General features: G+C 37.9%; 2 protein-coding genes across 2 annotated transcripts in view; both read left to right on the top strand.

The window, feature by feature from the left end:
- Positions 1-9497, top strand: part of LOC140231232 (uncharacterized) — a 53293-nt gene extending 43796 nt beyond the window's left edge. Inside the window, exons 21-22 of the mRNA XM_072311378.1 lie at positions 2560-2673; positions 7505-9497. Of these exons, the coding sequence (XP_072167479.1) occupies positions 2560-2673; positions 7505-8322 (932 nt within the window). The 3' untranslated portion in view covers positions 8323-9497. The remainder of the gene's footprint in view (positions 1-2559; positions 2674-7504) is intronic.
- A 3003-nt stretch (positions 9498-12500) lies between these two features.
- LOC140231233 (uncharacterized) lies at positions 12501-17473 on the top strand. Its single transcript, XM_072311379.1, has 3 exons — positions 12501-12537; positions 16857-17093; positions 17151-17473. The coding sequence occupies exons 1-3, from the start codon at positions 12501-12503 to the stop codon at positions 17471-17473; spliced, it is 597 nt and encodes a 198-aa protein (XP_072167480.1).
- Positions 17474-20424: the final 2951 nt, after the last annotated feature.

Raw genomic sequence — 20424 nt, forward strand, 5'->3', positions numbered from 1 at the left:
AGCTTTAAGACGAATATACACATTTTGATTGTGTGCATACCTGTGTAACAATAAAATAGTCTGCATGGGTGCCAAAGGCAGATTTTTGGCCTATTGAACCATGTGGTATCATCAGCCCAACGTTTTTTACTCTACTTCGAGGGTACTCAACCCTAATCTGGATGATGCAATTCCTGCATTCTTGAAGATTTTGAGATATTCAAGAATACATATGAATTAAATATAATCATATTCTACAATGAGCAAATATGGGCTCATCTTGTCAACAGTTTCTGTGTGAGTCGTGCATGAGCAATTTGAGCTTTGCGTTGTGTGTGTTTAGTGAATGGATGGACGTGACTCCTGTAATCTTACATTTTGCGCCAATATAAAAACGTCCAGAAAGAGTCGACACTAAACCGTGGTATTCTTACGTACGCCGGCTTGATTATCCATTGACAACTCCAGTCTTTTGAACTTAATCCTCGACCATACTTAAAGAATACATGGTGTCCAAAGTTCCTTTTCAACAACGGGTAAGGTCTACCTGTATTGAAACTGTAATCCCTATTCACAACTTGTTGTATACAAAATCACTAGAAATCTGGAATTGTGGCTTCGAGGGGGTTAACTCTTTATTTTGTAGCTATATTGTGGGCACTTGATCGCGACAATAAGGGGTTTGTTCTTCACAAGCAAGTCTTTATCACATCACCCTATACATACAATTCCATGTTATTGTGCTGTTGGACACTGTCTTTTCTAGATTTTAGAGAAAACGACTGGCAAGAAAAGACTAGGCTACCCGTGCTGTTACATACTGTCCTCTCTATAGATTTTAGGGAAAGCGGCTGGCGAGAAAAGACTAGGCTACTTCAGAATCATTCATGCAGAACAACCAGGAGTCAATAAAAGAGATGCAACCCCCGGATGGTCGGGCGGATTTCTTCCTGGGTGTCGCCGAAAGCGGACACGCCAGCACAAACCGCTCCCGCAACCATCACAAAGACACCACACACAGGCCGCCATGCAACTGCGGACATCATTCACCCATCGCAGGGACAACACCCACACACTACCACCAACGCAGCCACACCATCTCGAACACGCTGAAGCACCTATGCACCCTAACCATAACAACCAAACACCACCATCCATACCCATTGCCAGCAACATCAAACCACCACAGACATTCGCAGACACCACCACCATCCACACACTACCACCAACGCAGCCACACCATCTCGAACACGCTGAAGCACCTATGCACCCTAACCATAACAACCAAACACCACCATCCATACCCATTGCCAGCAACATCAAACCACCACAGACATTCGCAGACACCACCACCATCCACACTCACGCCAGCAACACTTACCACTACTTTCGATTATCTTGAAATTAGATCTTTTTAACCTTTCCCATTCTTAATGTGGCGCAGGTGTTACATTTACTCGAGTCAGGAACACGCAACGAGTGTACAAAATTTCATTTTTTTTTTTTTTTTTTCCAGCAACATCAAACCACCACAGACATTCGCAGACACCACCACCATCCACACTCACGCCAGCAACACTTACCACTACTTTCGATTATCTTGAAATTAGATCTTTTTAACCTTTCCCATTCTTAATGTGGCGCAGGTGTTACATTTACTCGAGTCAGGAACACGCAACGAGTGTACAAAATTTCATTTTTGTTTTCTTCTACAAAAGTGGAAATTCAGTTTTCTGATTGGCTGAATTTTTGAATGAATCACACATTCGGAACGTGACCAGGCCAGCTGACATTATGTTCAGATCCACATTGACCAATCACAGGCTTTACTATGCAATCACAGCAAAGTCTTAATTATTTTGACCTGATCAGGATATAAAAAGTATATTGTCAAGAAGCATAGATGTCTAAGCATAGATGGCATGGCAGCCAATTGCAAAGTGCCTCCATATAGCAAAGGTAAATAGATATTTTCATATACCACCTGCATTGTCGTAAATTTCGCATATTTCTCAACAATTCAAACATGTCCCATGCAACACTTATACCTCATAGTAGCCGTTTAGACTTTATTTTGACTCGATATTACGTGGTAAAGCGAATACTGGACTGGCCGACTTACCCTTCACGTTGAGACACATTGAGACTTTCCTATAACACATTCAATCAAACAAAATGTTTATTGATGCTGTCGAGTATATTGATTATATAATTATCTTGCATGGATATACAGTAGTGTAGATAGATTTAGTGAGAGTAACCATAGAATCTACTGCAGTAATAAGTCGTCTTTCTGTTGATATTCCTGTACATTTACGATACATCCTAACTGTGTTCATGTGTCAGAAACCTGCCAATTTCACATTTTCATTATCAATTTTATCATTTTATTTTATTTCATTTCATTTTGCATTGATTTACCGATGAATCACGCCCTTTAGTCAGTATCTTTCTTTGCAACTTTTTTTTTTTCGGTAATGCTCACCTGCAATGACAAATTTATACTCCCCGTCCTAAAAATGTAGGGTTTTCTAAACGGATTTACTAACTTTATCGTCTACTTCTTCTTGTTTCTCGCAGAGATCAATGAATGCCTGTCTTTTCCATGTGAGAACGGAGGAAGCTGCGTTGACCTGCCTAATGGCCACATCTGTAATTGCGGAGCGGATTGGACGGGAAGATATTGCGAAATTAGTAAGTACATTATGTTGGCCTACAGTAATATAATCTGTGTATATGATGCATAGGGCCTACATAGTATCTGATATTGCAGCAAAACAAAAACTATCAATAGCCCAAAAAGAGACTTATTTTAAGAGACAAAACTTTTAAATGTCTGCAACTTTATATACACACACACATACTGCAACCTTCTCGTCGTTGAAGAGTAACAAATTAACTGGTATATAGGCCCTATATATTTTACCCCGATATTTCTCCGTCTTTATAATTTCCCCTTCTCCCTGAGCTGTAAGTTTCCTGCTTGTACAATTACAACAACAATAATAACAGCAATAACAACATCAAAATGCTTTACTGCAACTTACTGCAAACTTGACACAAATCATGGGAGTTCCCCTATTAGACAATCGCACGTTGAACGGGGCCAGAAAAGGAAGTATTGCTAAGGGCCAGTAATTGATGTATATTGGTGAGTAATCGCTTGTACGCACTTCCCACTCATGCAGTCATCCCCCGTCTTTGCTCCAGGAGGCAGGTTTTCACCTGCAGAAATGAGTTCAAGACTCTCCGCAGATTCCATTTATACCTCTAGAGAGCAGCATCCACTTTTAGCCGTTGTTCCATGTTGCTTTATGTATTAGCACATGCTGCAGACACGTTATTCGTTGTGACAGAAAATATCAATATAGAACAAACATAAATCTGCCAGACAGTTAGTTTAGATAGTTCCAACACTATTCCATACGTTAACTTTAAAGTCTACTTAAGGCTATACTGCACAGAATGTCTTAGAAATGATTGTGTGTTGTTTTAATATTCGCTTAATTAGTGGATTACGAGCATGCACGCTTTCCACAAAATTTGCGTGCGGTAAATTTTGGCAGCAACATTGATCGAGGGTATTAATGTGTGAAAGGTTATGACGTGTTTCTCAGCGACGGTAGCGGAACTTCAAAATTTGTCCAAATGGACTAAACGAAACTTTCTAGAGTGACTCACAATTTATGAAAGGTCTTGAAAATTTGAGGGTATCATGTGAAGAATCTACCGCACGATATAATTCGAAACAAACCAACAGCATAGCGCCGACATGGCGTGGCTTGGCTTATTGTCAAGTGACAAAATAATGCTGTTTTGATAGTTTTATGCCTTTTTCTCAATCTCTCTTGAGATTTTGAACACCTCCTACCCCTCCTCCGCTTCTCTTTCTTTCTCCGTTATCGTCAGAGAGAACACGATGGTACAGCCATGATAGGCATGATAGGAGCCCTCTAAACAAAGTTTGCTCTCGTTAGTCTCAGAGCGTAGTGTATTGGATCATTTAATTTCTTTTCAACCACCCCTAGAAAATGATCTCATGACTAAGCCTGTATGCATATGTATCCAGAAGGAACCAATCAGAAACCCGTGTGCATGCTTGACCGCACTTTGACCCCGGAGCAAGGCCAGGCTGGCTAATTTCCTGTGCTGTGTAGCTTTCAAAATGGCCCAAAACAAATACAACTTGATTATTGGCTGTGAAATGTTTCATTTCTGTGCACATGAAGTCTTCGATGAGATGAAGGAAAGAGGAAGAGAATGTGCAGTGATGACATCATCCCAGAAGAATACACAAAGTAACAAAACCAATAACGAAAACAAAAATTTACGTGTTAGGCATCACTGTATTATACGCAACGTTTTGTTCCAAAAGGTACTATATCCACAAAATTAAGAATGTAGGCCTATACATATATTCTTTAAAAATCAGTGGAGACACACACGGATTTTCCAAGGTACATTTTCCTTGTCCTATCATGGAATACTATAATGGTCATAAAATCACTGCATGAAAACACTTAGAATTATGTGAAATAACTAAAACAATAAAAAGCAGGTTTTTTCTCTCCTTTCCATCAAAAGTGGATTTAGCACCTTTTGATAGGAACTCTTCGTATGTACCATGTAGCGCCTCACAGTCAAGGATCACCACGTAGGAATCATTCTTTCCACGTGAGGACTGTTCAATAACCACAATTACCTACTTGGCGGTTATCCCACATCCAGCTGTGACGTAAGAATTAGTCACCTCGCGCAGTCTGAATTGTAACTAACAATTAAAGGAACCATATAATGCATGTTGATTTATTTCAAATCATAAGACCCTCAGCATAACTTATGTGACCAAATTAAGATCTATACCTAAAACGTGTTATATACTGTATATTTGAATTTTTTGCTCTTTTTGTGGATTAACAAACAAACAAACCAACAAACTAAACTAAACCAAGATTCAGCCAGTGACATCATCTGTCGGTCATTGCTAAAGTACTAAAATGGTTCAAGTTCAAGTTCAAGTTCAAGTTCATATTTACACAAAGGGCGTTGTCACTGCACCTTAACCCAGACTGAGCGTAACTTGCCTGTTTTTATATTATGGTTAACAATAGACACAGCTGCAGGGAAACGCGCAAGTTATGAAATATTACATTATGAAATTACAAAATATATTGCACTTATTTAAATATTCTTTTGGCCACATTGCATTTGATAAGTGATGATCAGAGTATGTTGAATCAATACAAGTCAACACGCTTTTGCAATGCATAAAGTTCCTTTGAGAGGAAACAAGAACAGCGTGCGTACGTGTGTATAAGCACCACTTTCAGACTGGTACATCCTCTCTTATACAGGAAGAATTTAAGGAAGGAACTTTTGGAAATTCACGGTTGTTGTAAATTTGTTAGTGATCCGCTGGTTCTGCTGACCCTGTGTATCTATTTATTTATTTACTTACTTATTTATTTATTTATTTATTCATTTGTTTATCTATTTATTTATTTATTATTTTTTATTTACTTACTTATATTTATATACATTTTTTATTCATTCATTCATTCATTCCTTTATTAGTAAGCAAGGTACGGTAATTCAATATTTCCCTAAGAAAATGTGGCTATCCTTGACATTAAAATCAATGCAATGTTTAAGACATTTTGAGGTCATGACAGAATAAGATGCTCGAATAATACCTGGTACGTAATAGACCATTCCAAAGAAATCATTAAACTTGGAATTCTGAAATAGACGCAGATGCCCCTCACTTTGTTACATTTGAAGAAAATACCATCATTTTCCAATTTAATGGCTTAATGAATCTCAAACCTACGATGCTATCACGCATCACTTTTTGAAATAGCTGAGCTCTGTATTCTGTTTTCCCTGAAATCCAGTGTCCAAGAGGCAGCTTTAAAAAAATCATTCATTCATGATGATGACCACTTCTTTTCGATGATAAGCCATATTTATTCAGCATAGGGAAGGAGAACAGCAACATCGAAACTGGGTTTTTTTTCCTCGTCAGGCCTATTGCCCATAAGTTTCCCCGAGTACCTTAACAACCTTAACTAAACTCACTTGGCAGCTGGTTCGGCTCACCTAGTACCTCCTTAGTATGACCTGTCATTGCGTAGTATTTATATGGCACTGCGTAATTTCATGACGTAAATTGCGCTTGAGGTACAGCAGTCAGTTCAGCTTCGCATACTATAACATGGCCGAATAGACGGTGTGATGTATGTTGTGACGCTATAGGCAGGTGTTTGGTGGGCAGATGAACGTTCGTTATTTACGTAATGCGCTTTATGCATACAAAGTTAATGAAAATCATTTGACAATTGCAATATTGAAAACGCCTACACTCACTAAAACGTACGTTGAAGTGATTATAGCACTTTGTGTCTTTATATTTCATCTTTGTCACAACCACTTTAACTAAAATTAATGCAACCATATACTACATCTTTACAACAACCACAGCAATAAAATTAATGGCTGGATAAAGTGATACTTCTGGGCATAAAAGAAACTTGAATTAATTCCCTGGCCAAAGTAACCCAACCCAAACCAAATTCCTGCAACCTTCTCTGCAGACTGAAAAAAAATAACATTCCCCCTCTTTAAATAAGCCGTTGGTACCAAAACGTTCTGTTGGAAGACAAAATTTGCCTAATCACTCTTGTCCTAGTGGTTGAAAATTCTGAAGAGAACACTAAAAATAATGATCTTGTTCTAATCGGTACATTTCTAGGCTAAGTTGTCGAGTGATCCCATTGCCTTTTTCCGTTTCCGTCACAGTGAGTAGTCGGAAAGACCCAGTGTTGCCTTCTACAAGAGGGATATTGTAGGGAAAACATGACTTAATTAGTACTTAAAGGGATCTTACAGTTCTGGTTGAGACCTAATTTCAGGTTTCTAACATTTTTAGGTGAGATAATGAGAAATCTCATATAAAATATGAAAGAGCCTGAAATTTTCTGACGAAATCAACGTTTATTTTATAAAAATTGGTTTTGAAATGGCTGAGATATCCAAAAAAGAATGATTCTAGTAAAGTGTGGGACCCACACTTTGTAACGATTGCTTTGTTTTACTTTGTTTTTGGATGTTTCAGTTATTCCAAACCCGATTTTCATCAAATAAACTTTGAATTCCTCTTAAAATGGTAGGCTCTGTACTATATCATAAGTGTTTTCTTGGTATCTTGCAAAAATTTAAAAGCCTAATTCTCATCTCAACCAAAACTGTACTATCCCTTTAATCTGGTAACCGCTAAACCGGCCTTCAGGCATATAGAGAAAGACAACCAATCATCTTAACGCAAGCTACATTTTAATTATGATCAATTCTGTGCAGTGAATTTCCATTTAAAGGTTAAATGATTGAAGTGTACCGATAACGGTGAAAGCTGGTGTAATTACGGTATGGGATTTCTTTGGTTGTTGCTACTGCTGCTCTTTGGGTTCAACGACGTGTTTTCACCGATACATTAACTGACCATACTTGTAATTCATACCTCCTGCAGAAATCACGACTCCGGCACCTACAACAACTACCATAACACCCGTGCCGACCACAACCGAAGACTGGCTACCAAGCGAGTTCATCGAATCGTCATTCGATGGTTGGAGTCACAGCGAGAAAAGTGAGGGAAGCGAAGGCAGTGAGTACTTTGAAACAAGTACTTCCCAACCGACAACTTCTACTGCAACACCCACCACAACGCAAAGTTCAACCTCGTCTGGTAAGCCTATAACAACAGTTTCATTGACAACCGCGAGCACTGAGACTCTTACAACAACGAGGGCTACAACGACCCAGCGAGCAACTACCACAAGCCAGGCAACTACGAGCACGACTCCGATGACAACGTCTCAATCAACCACACCTTCCACCACTCAGACACCTACAACAACTCGCCAACGTACCTCCACAATCCAAACGACTACCATCTCACCTTCCACTGCCAGTGCAACCACGAGACTGGCGCAACGAGTGACTACTGACGCGAATAAGATTGAAGTGAGTGGCACGGCGACGCCTCGAAATGATGCCAACCCTAATAAAAACCATGATGGCCACGCATCGGCCAAGACTCAGAAAGCCGAAAACAAGATCGTCATCATCGCCACGGTACTAGGAGGTCTTCTCCTTGTCGTAATCGTCTGTGTTCTTCTGGCGATCGTCGTCAGAATGCGACGAAAGGCGGGGCTGGGCCAATATCATCAGTTCACCATGGAGGAGGCCGACAAACCGTCAAGTGAATCAAACGGCTGGCACGAGCTGAAATTCAGATCTTTCGGCGATCGATACAATCGTTTGGACGATAACGGAGCTATCTGATCAGCGATGAACACACTCCTCTATACAGACAAATTCTGTCTCCCATCGGGGAACTAGTCACAAGGGGTACTGTCTAGACGTAACTATGTCTGTAGAATCCGCACCCAACCTGTGACGAATGACAAAGGAACAATATTTTAATAGTCGAACCATCATCGGATTATGCCGATTGTTTTTTATGGCTTTGGTTGAGCAAGTCTCGTCTGGTGTCTTATCAGGGTGAATGCTTACTGTTAGACCTTGGAATTGATGAGTGACCATGCGGTGTTTGGAGAACGCAGAGTTGAAAAATGATTGTGAAAAATCCAACATCCATTGACCGCCTGACAATTTTTAATCATACGCGAACTGATTAGCAACATTGTCCTATCGATGTTTTACTGTCTCCAATTCTTTCATTAACTGAGGTGGTGCAATAGTGGTTACGAGCACTTCAACATACTCAAACTTACTACACAAAATGGAATCACTTCGATATAACAAAAGTAAAAGCAACTCCCTAAAATGCTTTCGCATTCTTCCTTATGTGATCCGGATCAGGATTTATACAATCGCCCATATACCTGTATAACTTTTTTCTTGTTTGAAGATTATACGTGCAATTTTACGAAGGAAATTCACCAATTTCATTTACATTATTTCATAATTTCATAATTGTGGTTAACTATAATACTTGATTGCGTATGTCGGTTTTAGCTAACTTTGAAATCAAGACGTACGTTAACGGACCCGCTTGGCAGGTAAATATCACACCATGATGCTATGTGTATGTTTGTGGAAAGTTCTACATGACCCAAACGAATTCAGTTTGTCTATTTGTTATGGGATTCACGGCAACACTTCAGTGATAAAATCATATGAATTGGCAAGCTTTTAACCAAAATATTGCATGCATCGGAGGCACCCCAACGTACTGCAATGATATACAAAATAATCGTACTAAATTTAGAGATCGTTCCCTGATCGCCTAAAAATATTGATGTACTAAATACACTAAGTACTAAAGATTTCTTCGATGAAGAACACATTTTATGTATACTATGAGGTGTTTATAATGTACAAATTGTTTTAACTTTCATAACAAAATGTCATAAAATTTCATGCATGTAAAATGTACAAAATATCAGTAACTATATAGTAATGGTATCATCTGATCATGTAAGTATAAGTCTTCATCAGAGTCCATGCTTAAAATAAAGACACAATAAAGTATTTTTAGTTCATAGCAAGACTTGACTTGTGTTCGACGAGTAATTTTCTTTGTTGAGCGTAACTTTGCGAAATGACTAGAAATTCTTCGCTTGATTCTTTACCAAAAAAAAAAAAAATTGTTGACAGCTCGATGTGTTTTAACGAATTGAAAAGGCTCGTAATGTAATGAAACTGATTGACAATTGCCCTTCATCGACGTAAATAAATACTTATCATTCAGTGTTTGGGTAATAGTCATTATAAAGAAAAACATGGGCAAATATATACTCGGATGTTTATTTACGTTAATGAATTGCAATTTATCAATCACTTTTAATAACGTCAACTCGACGCAGGTATCATTAATTTAAACGAATTTAATAAACTTATGATTATTCTACTTGAAAGTATGCATAAAGGCATAGGAGAGTATTTTTCACGGTACTTATTTTCCCCATTTTCATATAAGACTGAAAAAATTCTGAATATTTTGTAGCGTATGTAGATACTGAGGTCGACACCGGCTGTAAACGTTAATTTCAACTAAATGATCGAAAAAGAAGAGGAATTAGTAAAGACCTTTGATAGTACACACATTAGACTCTTTATGGGCTACTTTGTGGAAATATAATTATATTGGTACTCAAATCGTCATTGTTAAATGAAGTGGAAATTTTATGATTCATAAATTTCCATTCAAATGATAAACTTGGTAAAATATACAAAAACAAAACAAAGGAAATGATAAACACATGCATTCCACCCTAATAAAGGTATAAAAATGTACTTTTCTGGAGATGTCCTCACAGCACCATGTAAACGGACGGCAATGATGATCTAACTTATATCGCCAAGCTACATGCTTAATTTTTGTCCAATTTGTGTTTGAGAAATTTTTGAAACTTTTGTGCACCTAGCGGAAAAGTATTCAGTATCTGGCTGTCATTGCTGGTTTAGGAATGCATCTGTAACTGCCATACAATGTATTCCATTTTCCATTCACAAATTCCTTTGCTTTTTACAGAATTCATATCCCTCCACACTAGCATATTATCTGTCAATGTCTGTTAAGATATCTGTACATGATGATCTAAAAGAAGCTTTTAAAGTGAGTTATTTAAGCTTGTTCTATTTCCTGAAAGTTAACTTTGATTTGTAACGTCCATCATTATTAGATCCCATTGTGTGTGTTTTTTTTTTCTATGAATCCTAATATTATTACACGTCAGGGTGATAGTGCTTACGAGCTTGTTTTTTATAATTTTGTTTATCAAAACAAGAAAATTTATATTCAATTCAATTCAATGTTTTATTTTATTTTTCGACAAAAAGGTATGAACATCACTTTTTTGATAACCTTTTATTTATAACACTTTTTTTATAAACGGAATCTGAAACACACATTTTACTTAAATTGAAGTAATCCTAAGAAAATAAAAATCTCTTAAAATCACGTATGTGTGTGTGTGTGTGTGTGTGTGTGTGTGTGGCTGTCTGTCTGACCGTCTGTCATATCGTCTGTCTATGCTATGTCATGAAGTATATGTCATGTTCTTCTTTCCTTTCTATCTTTTTTAAAAGAGTCTTTGGATTAAGTTTCCCGCCTGCCTAACATCATTTGCAAAATTCCTCGCTTGATCTAAATCGAATCAAAAGGAGGCGCTATCGTAACAAAGTTTAACCCCTGGCCACTTTGACTTTGACACACTGTATTGATAATACGGACTGATGGCAGGTATCGGCTTAAGGAGAGAAGAGAATACGTTGTATCATCTCCCTCTCGGTACCCCCTCCTGCGCCAATCTACAAAGTGACGTGAGTCAGTCCAGAGATTTGGGCAAATAGAGTCAGAAATGAGCAACTGTCGATGGCTCTGTCCACTCCTAACCCTTCCAGAGAGCATCGAACTGCCCTCCGTTAGTCTTCTTCATCTCATGCCTCCTTACGTTACACCTCTCATTCGTCTGGATTACATAACCATGATAACCCAGATCGATTCAAGAGCTGAGCAGGGTTTCGTCTATCAAGGCAAGGATTAAACAGGTTGCAGATTATTTGACAAAATTTGATAATCTAATTAAGAAATGAAAACATGCCAGAGTGTTGTGTCTAACGATGATATTTGGTTTCTGGCGAATATCCTGACTGCATGCACCTTCTGCAGACAATGTTTGTAGACCTGAATCATAACTCATTTGAAGCTCATTCACATTCACCTTGTTGATTTGAATCATGTCAATCAACAGAAGAAACGCGATTTGAAGTACATGGAGCAGCGAACGTATATTATCGAGAATTGCCATGTTTTCAAACTGAAATTCTTTACAATTTACCTTCTAGCAGATTATGTCTGACGGCTGACTTCAATAAATAAAGCAGAGAGTGGTAAAAAGTGCTCTAATGAAATATTTACCCCAGTCTCTTTATTTACCACCTTTTCCGTTACTACTCGCCTCAATCGTTATGACGCAATATTCCCATAGATTGTAGAAGCTCGGAGCATGATAGAATTAAGGTAACTGAATACACCGGAGAGTGTAATTCTACTGTTACGCCGCTATTCGAGGTGTTACAATACGTGTATAACGTCCATATAAATATGTTTAGATTTTCACTTTCTCAGTATTTTTTTTTTCTGGATTATTATTTTTCTCTCTCTCTGCAAGTCCCTTGTAATCACATTTCCCAATCTAGTCCGCCGGTCTTGTGCCTTGAAGAGCGTATCAGTTATTTTCGGAGAGTTCCTTTCCGTGCCTCTCCTACGTGCGTGTCGCTTTCAACCAATCAGCGCTCTCAAACTGAGTTTCTTTCCCCCCTCTAACTTTCGTTTCCTCCTTCTCGCAGCGGCTCTGGGTATAAAGTGGGGAGTGGTCCGCAGACTCGATGCAAACGGTGACATATTCTGCTTTTGGGAGAACTATATCGTGCTCATTAGTTTGCCGGATTCATCTGCGGGAAAAAAGTAATTCCAGCGAAAGTCTAACACCATGAATGTATTCACAGCATGCCTGGTTGCCTTTTTCGGTGAGTACAGCCGTTATTTTTTCAATATTATGTACTGTAAGTATTAATTTAAATGGTGTAGACGTCCTGTAGTTTCCGCTCATATTTTGGGAAAAAATGATGGAGCGCTGGTGAACTATGTGTGCCTAGGTGCTATGATGCCGATATACATTTTGACTTCTTTCCAATAAAGAAAAGTGCCCATGGTGAAATTAGTTTTATCAGCATAATTATGACCAATCCTAAAAGATGTAAAAAGTGAATTTCATTATAGTAGTTGAGCTCTTTTTTATATTGAATGCATGCATTTGGCCCTCTAAATTAATTTTTTCAAGATCGAAATTCTGTTTTCTCCTTCCTTTTGTTTGTCATGCTGTTATTATTCATGTACCTCGGTAATCAAGAATTTATCAAACTGCTTTGTATTCCAATCATGCTCGCAATGATAGGGGGCTGATTTTAATAGACTTTTCCGTAAATGAATGCACACTCTCTTCTTGAAAAAAAAAAAAAGTGGTTTCAATTCGTACTTGACGCTGGTTTATGGTTTTGAGAATGTAATAGTACCTTTTTTATTTTCTTCGTAAAGATTCTTGTTGAGTCCTTGTAAACACACAAAAATGTCACTTTCTGTATACACCAGATTTCTGTCATAATACTTAGGTCTAGACGTCTGAGTGGTACTTGAATGTCATTCTCTTTCTCCACAAGCCTAGGTATCTTTGGTCGCCATTCAACAGGAGGATATATTATCCTCGTCACTTAAGAGTGTCCAAAGTAGAGCCACAATCATGATAATTGTTTTCCTGCTCTTAGTAAATGCCGGTAGGCACAATACTGATAAGAATGATTTCCTTTGTGGAATACTATATAAGGAGTTTTGCCAAATATTGCCAAGATTTATTTTCACTGATGTCATAATAGTTTGCAGCCTTTAAAAGGGTTGACAAGGTATTAAAGGTTTTGCCCGTCATGACTGGAATGAACGAGTTTTCTCATTGTTAAAGGTGATAGTAATTATAATAGTAATAGTAATATTTTATTGTAGCTGTAGTAATAGTACGAGTAATAGTTATAGTAATGGTAATAGTTATACTAATAGTAAGTTATAGTAATCATAATGGCAATAGTTATAGTTATATTAATAGTTATAGTAATATTGATGTTCACAGTAATAGTAATAATTGTTGTTGTGTAACAAAAAGATAAAAAGTAGGGCTGAAAGAAGAGGGGAAAAGGAAGACAGAAAAAGAAGAGTGCTAAAATCCTAGTTATTCGGACTAAGTGGCCAATAGTAGGGGAATGATTTTCGACACCTGCATGTGAGGGCGGCTGCAGACCATAAGTTAGGATCAATCAATTAGACTAATCGCACCTTGCGCGTAACCTATATCCGGATGACTTACACCAGCAATAGGCTATATTTGAGCAACTTTCTTGATGGCGTACTACCGGGGCCCCTGTTTCACCGCCGTGTCATATCCTCATTAGGCTCCGTAATATTCATACAGCTCTCATTAAATAATAGAATTACTCTATTGACTTATCTAACATTACGGTGACTTACATACATGAGTTGGTATTTGAATAGATAAATAAGTAGATTTACAAAATGGATAATTAGATAAATAGATGGATATGTATACTTTTGCAATAATAATAATAATAATAAACATGATAACATCTTATAAAGCACATAATACAAGCATAAGACTGTATGCCCTTCACATTCATAACATTACGCATAAACAGAAAAACAAACAAACAAACAAAACTTAATCTACAGAAAGTTATAGAGCATAACAGTGCGAAAAAGTAAGTTTTTAGTGAGTTCTTGAAGCTGTTGACAGTTGATGCATCTCGGAGTTGGGAGGAAGAGAATTCCAATAACTATTTTGTTCTTGAAAAAAAAAAAAGTAGCAGCGACCTTCTCCAGTTTATCTCTGATATTTGTCGTATATAAGTAACCCCCCCCCCCCCGTGTTATTTTCATTTAATTTAGATCTTATTTTTGTGACGAAATCGGAACACATTAGGCCAACTTGATGATGTCACTTTGATATCAATTCTCATGTTCTTTTTTTTTTTTACCTGTTGAAAGCATTCTGCCATTCTGCTATAGCTTTGCAAAACTGTTATGGTTACACACACAACGCGAACTATTTCTTTTGAGTGTTGAAATGGCATGCCGACTTGTCCAGAACAATTCTAGATGTATCCCTTCAAAAGCATTCTTCGAAATATAAAATGTTACTATCATACTTTGTGCTCCAAATATTTGTTGCTTATCCGTATGGCGTGAAAGCGGTATAAAATACTATTGTTCATAATATTTTTCATATAAGCATATTATGATTAATCTTTAACAGACCATTGCCACATGACAGTCATGTTCATATTGTTCACGTTCCTTTGTTTTCTCTTAAACTTATTAAGCTCTAGGAATGTAGATTGTGCCCACTGTCTCCTTATTGTTCGTCTATCTTTAGACGGTGTGAAAAGGAAATATTCGATCATCGCTTGGCGAGAAAAGAAATGTAAATGGTGACAAGCGATAAATTCAGCGCCCGATCCTCAATGTCACAGCTATTCCATTTTTAAACGTTCTCACCGCCGAGAAGTATCAAACCAGAAAAACGCTGTTGTAAATTAACTAGATTGGCATACTGCCTGTTGAAACGAGCATACTGTATTGCCGTGCACATTACCCCGACTCTCGGTTAGTTTGTGAACAAAATTCTATTTTTACAAGGTGCAGAAAATACTGATTCATCAGATAATAAATGTGGTTCCAAACCAATGCGTTAGTGCCTCGAAGGACACACGTAAGGAATTTTGAATTGATAACAGCCGGTTTTATACTTTACCGTGTGAAGGAGACTGATTCTAGCTGCTTTGCAGCATCTTTAGCACGATTTCCTTAGAAAATTCAACGGAAATTTGGCAGATTGCAGTATGTTTTGTAAGGGCACCAATAGCAAGCGTGAGTTGATAATCTTATTATGACAGTAAGCGACGCACAATGTGTTCTTATAGTGTATTGGCTTTCTCACGAATCGATAAGGCCGCTAGAAAACAGAGAAAGAATGATAACTGAATTATTTTACAAACCGAAGAACATGTAGGAGAGGTGATAGGCGAAATATCAGAGGAAATAATAAATAAACAAAGAAAAAATAAAAATGAAATAGACTAAAGTCGTCATGTGAGCGACTAGTCTTGCTCACGCAGAAACTTCTTTTTACGAGGATTTTATCGAGCCTAGAGCAATATCAATGCACTTTGTGAAGGGATAAAGTTAGATGAGATAATTCATTAAACTAAGAATATAGTTAGATTAGATGAGATGAATTATTCGAATGTCAAAATATTGGGTAGCCAAGGAAGTGAGTGGAAATACATTAAATCAAGTAATTTTTATCCGCTACTTTCTGACAAGAAAGAAGAGTTTAGCACTCTTTTCATCCTGTGGTACAAGTTGCATGAATTTTGCCCTATTCTCAAACTGTGAGTTTTCCATTAAAGCAGCCTGAATAAATTATGTTTTGTCAGGAGGAAACTGTAAGACTCTTCAAAACTGCACATGACAAAATAAGTTCATGCTGTAACCATGGACCCTAATCCATGCTGTAACAAACCGTGGCACAGCTTGCCAAGCATTCGATTTGCAGTACATTGACAATGTCTTCTCACTTTTCGATATCTGCTGGGTGTGATTGACCTTTATCATACCCTGCAATTCACTTCTTATACAGCTTTAAATTCTCGAAAAACAAAGACAAAATCTAATGAAATATCCGTTCCTTTAACTTCATCGAATGATATTGCTTATTGGTAAAATTGTTGCAAGAAGAAACAATGAATAGTATGAAAATTTAGTGAAACAGAAATAATAGCAAATATCTTATTACTTCACAGGATATTTAGAAATGATATCCTATATTCAAAGGAGAGGTTTGATTTTTTTTCAGTAATTCATTGCTTGAGTATAACTTCAACTAGGTTTCCCCTGTAGGTTTCCCCTGTAGACGTATTTTATACTCTAGTATTTTCACCTATCCTCGTACAAGATGTTTAATCCATGAGCGAAATGGATCATGCAAGAAAAAGGATAATGATAATAACAAATAATAGTAAGCACCTATAGCATGCGGAATATAAGAAAATAAGTAGTTTGTAAGCACCTGTTTCTGAATGTAGAACAAGTTTTTTCTTTACTCCAAAGTAGTGATTTGATTGGCAGGCGACCGAATCGATAATGTTCTAGAACAGCGTTCTATTACACATCATTGTACATCATTGTCATTTCAAGTTTTGTGTGTCAATCTTTTCACACGTAGGTTTGGCTGCAGCCCAGCCGGACCCATTTGGTGAGTTTCCAGACTACGGGGACCAGCTGGCAGGGTCCAATGTCGGCAACTCGGGCGAGAATACAGGCTTCAACGCATACGACCCGGTAGGTGCTGCAGGGGCAGGCTTTGGCGGTGCGGCGGGCGCTGGAGGTATGGGCGGCTTCGGCGGTGCTGGAGGCGGAGGAGGAGGAGGGTTCATGGGCCAGGGCCAAGGCCAAGGCCAAGGTCAAGGCCAAAGGGCTGGTGTCGGCTATAATGGTGGCCAACAGAGAGGATTCCCAGGAAACGGCGCCGGGTATGGAACGGGATATGGTGCTGGTGCCGGACAGCCGTTTGGAGGTGGAGGCGTTCCTGCTGCAGCCGGCGGTACCGGAATGGGCGGTTCCCCTTACGGTGCAGGTACATTTAACACCGCAGATCGACTTCCGTTTAACAACAACCCGCACCTCGTAAAGGACGCCAGAGGAAAGTCGCAGGCAGTCTCGGCATCCACCGTGGCAGGAGCCACCATTGCCGTCATCGTCATCGTCGTCGTGTTCGCTGGGATCGCTTTTTTCGTCGTCAAGCAGAGGAGAAGTTCGCGCATGGCGCTCTCGTCGGCTTAACGCCTCCGCACGAGACCACATTATTGGACATGTTGAACTATTCATGTAGTTTGATAGTACAATGTACCAAACTTTGGACTGCGCAAAATAAATGTACATACAGATATCAACCTGACCAATATTATCTAGTGACGATTTATACCACGATAGTAAAAATCGTGACACCAGTGGACATGAAATCAACAATTATTACATAAGGCCCTATGCAATCTGTGAATGCTTTTCCTCTAATAGCATGTCGTGTTTCAACAAAATAAAGGAAAAGACAAGAAAAGAAAAGAATGTATTTGATATCCACATGTTCTTAGCTTGCCACATGTATTCATCAATCACGTTTTAGTGCTTTCCACATTATTCTTAGCTCTAACCTTGACACATTGTTTTATCTTTTTGCGTCGTTTTGTACATTATAGATCACTCTTTGCTATGTGAGACTTTGTATTATGTAAATGTTTGTGTCATGTACAGTTGTCATTGTTTGTGTTACATCATTCGTAATAAAAGAAAACATATAGAAACATACCTTTTTGACAATTTACAATTCTATTTACATGCTTCTTGCCACTCACGTGTAATGCTATACTCTTTATGAATTATAGACATGGTAAAAAAATAGGACTACAATATACACTGTATAACTTTTATTGATAGCATTAATTGCTTGCAAGAGCTTAAAGAGATTTGTATGAATGTATCATATACATAATATATATATGCATATTATATACAAACATATAACCATATGATACATTAAACAGATAGATAGATATGTATATATCATATACCTATCTATCTGTTTCATGTATCTTATACATAACACGCCTGCACAGGCACTCACACACACGCTTTTATATGTAATCATTAATTGTATGTATATATATATATATATATATATATATATATATATATATATATATATATATATATATATAAAGATAAGTAACAAAGCTGCAACAAAGTTCATGCTGTATTCACCAACGGTTTATTTCTTCACACAAATTTTCGAGCGTCTCGCCGCCCTTTCTCAATTGTTGATACTTGGGCGGCTCGAAAATTTTGTGTGAAGAAATAAACCGTTGGTGAATACAGCATGAACTTTGTTGCAGCTTTGATACTTATCTTTTTATCTTGCCAACACGTGGACTACCTTATCAATATATATATATATATATATATATATATATATATATATATATATATATATATATATATATATAAAGCAGAGTACATGCATGAATATATCTATATCTATATCTATATCTATATATATATATATATATATATATATATATATATATATTATATTTATATTTATATATATATATAGATATAGATATAGATATATATATAGATAGATAGATATAGATATATTCATGCATGTACTCTGCTTTATCATATGAGGCAGAGAGAAATAGGGCTGTTTTAAGCATATAGCGTATGGTTGTCATTGGTTCGATTTCTGCATACAAAAACAAAATACGAAAACAAAATACTTCATGGCTACAGGGTTCTTTAAGTTGGTTATCAGGCTTGAAAGCAGGCTTCAGAAAAATTCTGTTGGAAAACACTGTTAGACGTTATGTTGTGCATGTGGCAGAGTTTAGCTCCATTATTTGAGTTTACTTGTCGCGTTATTGCCGTAGATGGCGTATTACTCTAAGCAGAAGGTTACCATCTTCACACAATCATTATCATGTCTCATTATACTCTGCCAGAGCATTGAAACACTTTCCTCCAGACAATGGCCTGTCTCTCTTGTAAACTACGAGGAGCAGTAATAGCAGGAGGAGGAGGAGGACAAGGAGTAGGAAGAGAAGAAGGGGAGGAGGAGATGGAGGAGAAAAAAAGAAGAAGAGGAGGAGGAGAATGAGAAGCAGGAGGAGGAAGTGGAGAAAGAGGAGGAGGAGGAGGAAGAGGAGGAAGAGAAAGAGGAGGAGGAGAAGGAGGAAAAGGAGTAGGAGGAGGAGAAAGAGGAGGAGGAGAAGGAGGAAAAGGAGAAGGAGGAGGAAGACGAGGGGGAGGATGAGAGGGAGGAGGAGGAAGAGAAGATGGAAAAGCAGGAGAAGGAGGAGGGGGAGGGGGAGGAGGAGGAGATGGAGGAGAAAGAAGAAGAGGAGGAGGAAGAGGAGGAGGAGATGGAGGAGGAGAAGGAGGAGGAGGAGGAGGAGAATGAGGAGAAGGAGAAAGCGGAGAAGAAGGAGGAAAGTGAAAAGGAGCACTGTCTTTTGTCCCTAACACCACCACACCCCCCCCCAAAAAAAAAAACACACACACACAAAACAACAACAACTTAGAAACAAATGAGAAAGAATGTGAATAATGCATATGATTGACAAATAGCCCTACATCGACGTAAATAAGCACTGAATTGATCAGTGTTTTAATAGTAGCCATGATAACAAATCATGGGCGTACATACAGGATTCGAACCTACGACCTCCTGATCACCGGACAGGCGTCATCTCCACTAGACCACCGAGCTTTCGCCCGACAGCAAGTGTTGGTTCTAATCCTATAGCATGCAGCGGGTACTGCGTAATTATTCAAATTCATGAAATTCTTCCGTCGAGGTGTTTTCATTGCAACTGATTGACAAATTGCCCTACATCGTTGATGTAGGGCAATTTGTCAATCAGTTATAGTGAAAACACCTCGACGGAAGAATTTCATGAATTTGAATGCGAATAATGTTCCTATACTAAACAATACGATGAACAGGCACTCATAACTCGATACATACAGCCGTGAGATTTGATTGGTCGGCAGGTCTACAAACCTTCTGAAAGAATGATTAAAGAGGAAATTCAGTCCAAATATAAGTTTAAAAAATTGATTCACATAATGTATGGATGCTTAGAAAATATGATAGGTATATATCTTTAAGCGAAAAACAAACAAACAAACAAAACAAAACAAAACAAAATAAAAACACAAAAAAAGGATGATGAGAA

This window comes from Diadema setosum, chromosome 7 (assembly GCF_964275005.1).
Source record: "Diadema setosum chromosome 7, eeDiaSeto1, whole genome shotgun sequence".
Lineage (NCBI taxonomy): Eukaryota > Metazoa > Echinodermata > Echinoidea > Diadematoida > Diadematidae > Diadema > Diadema setosum.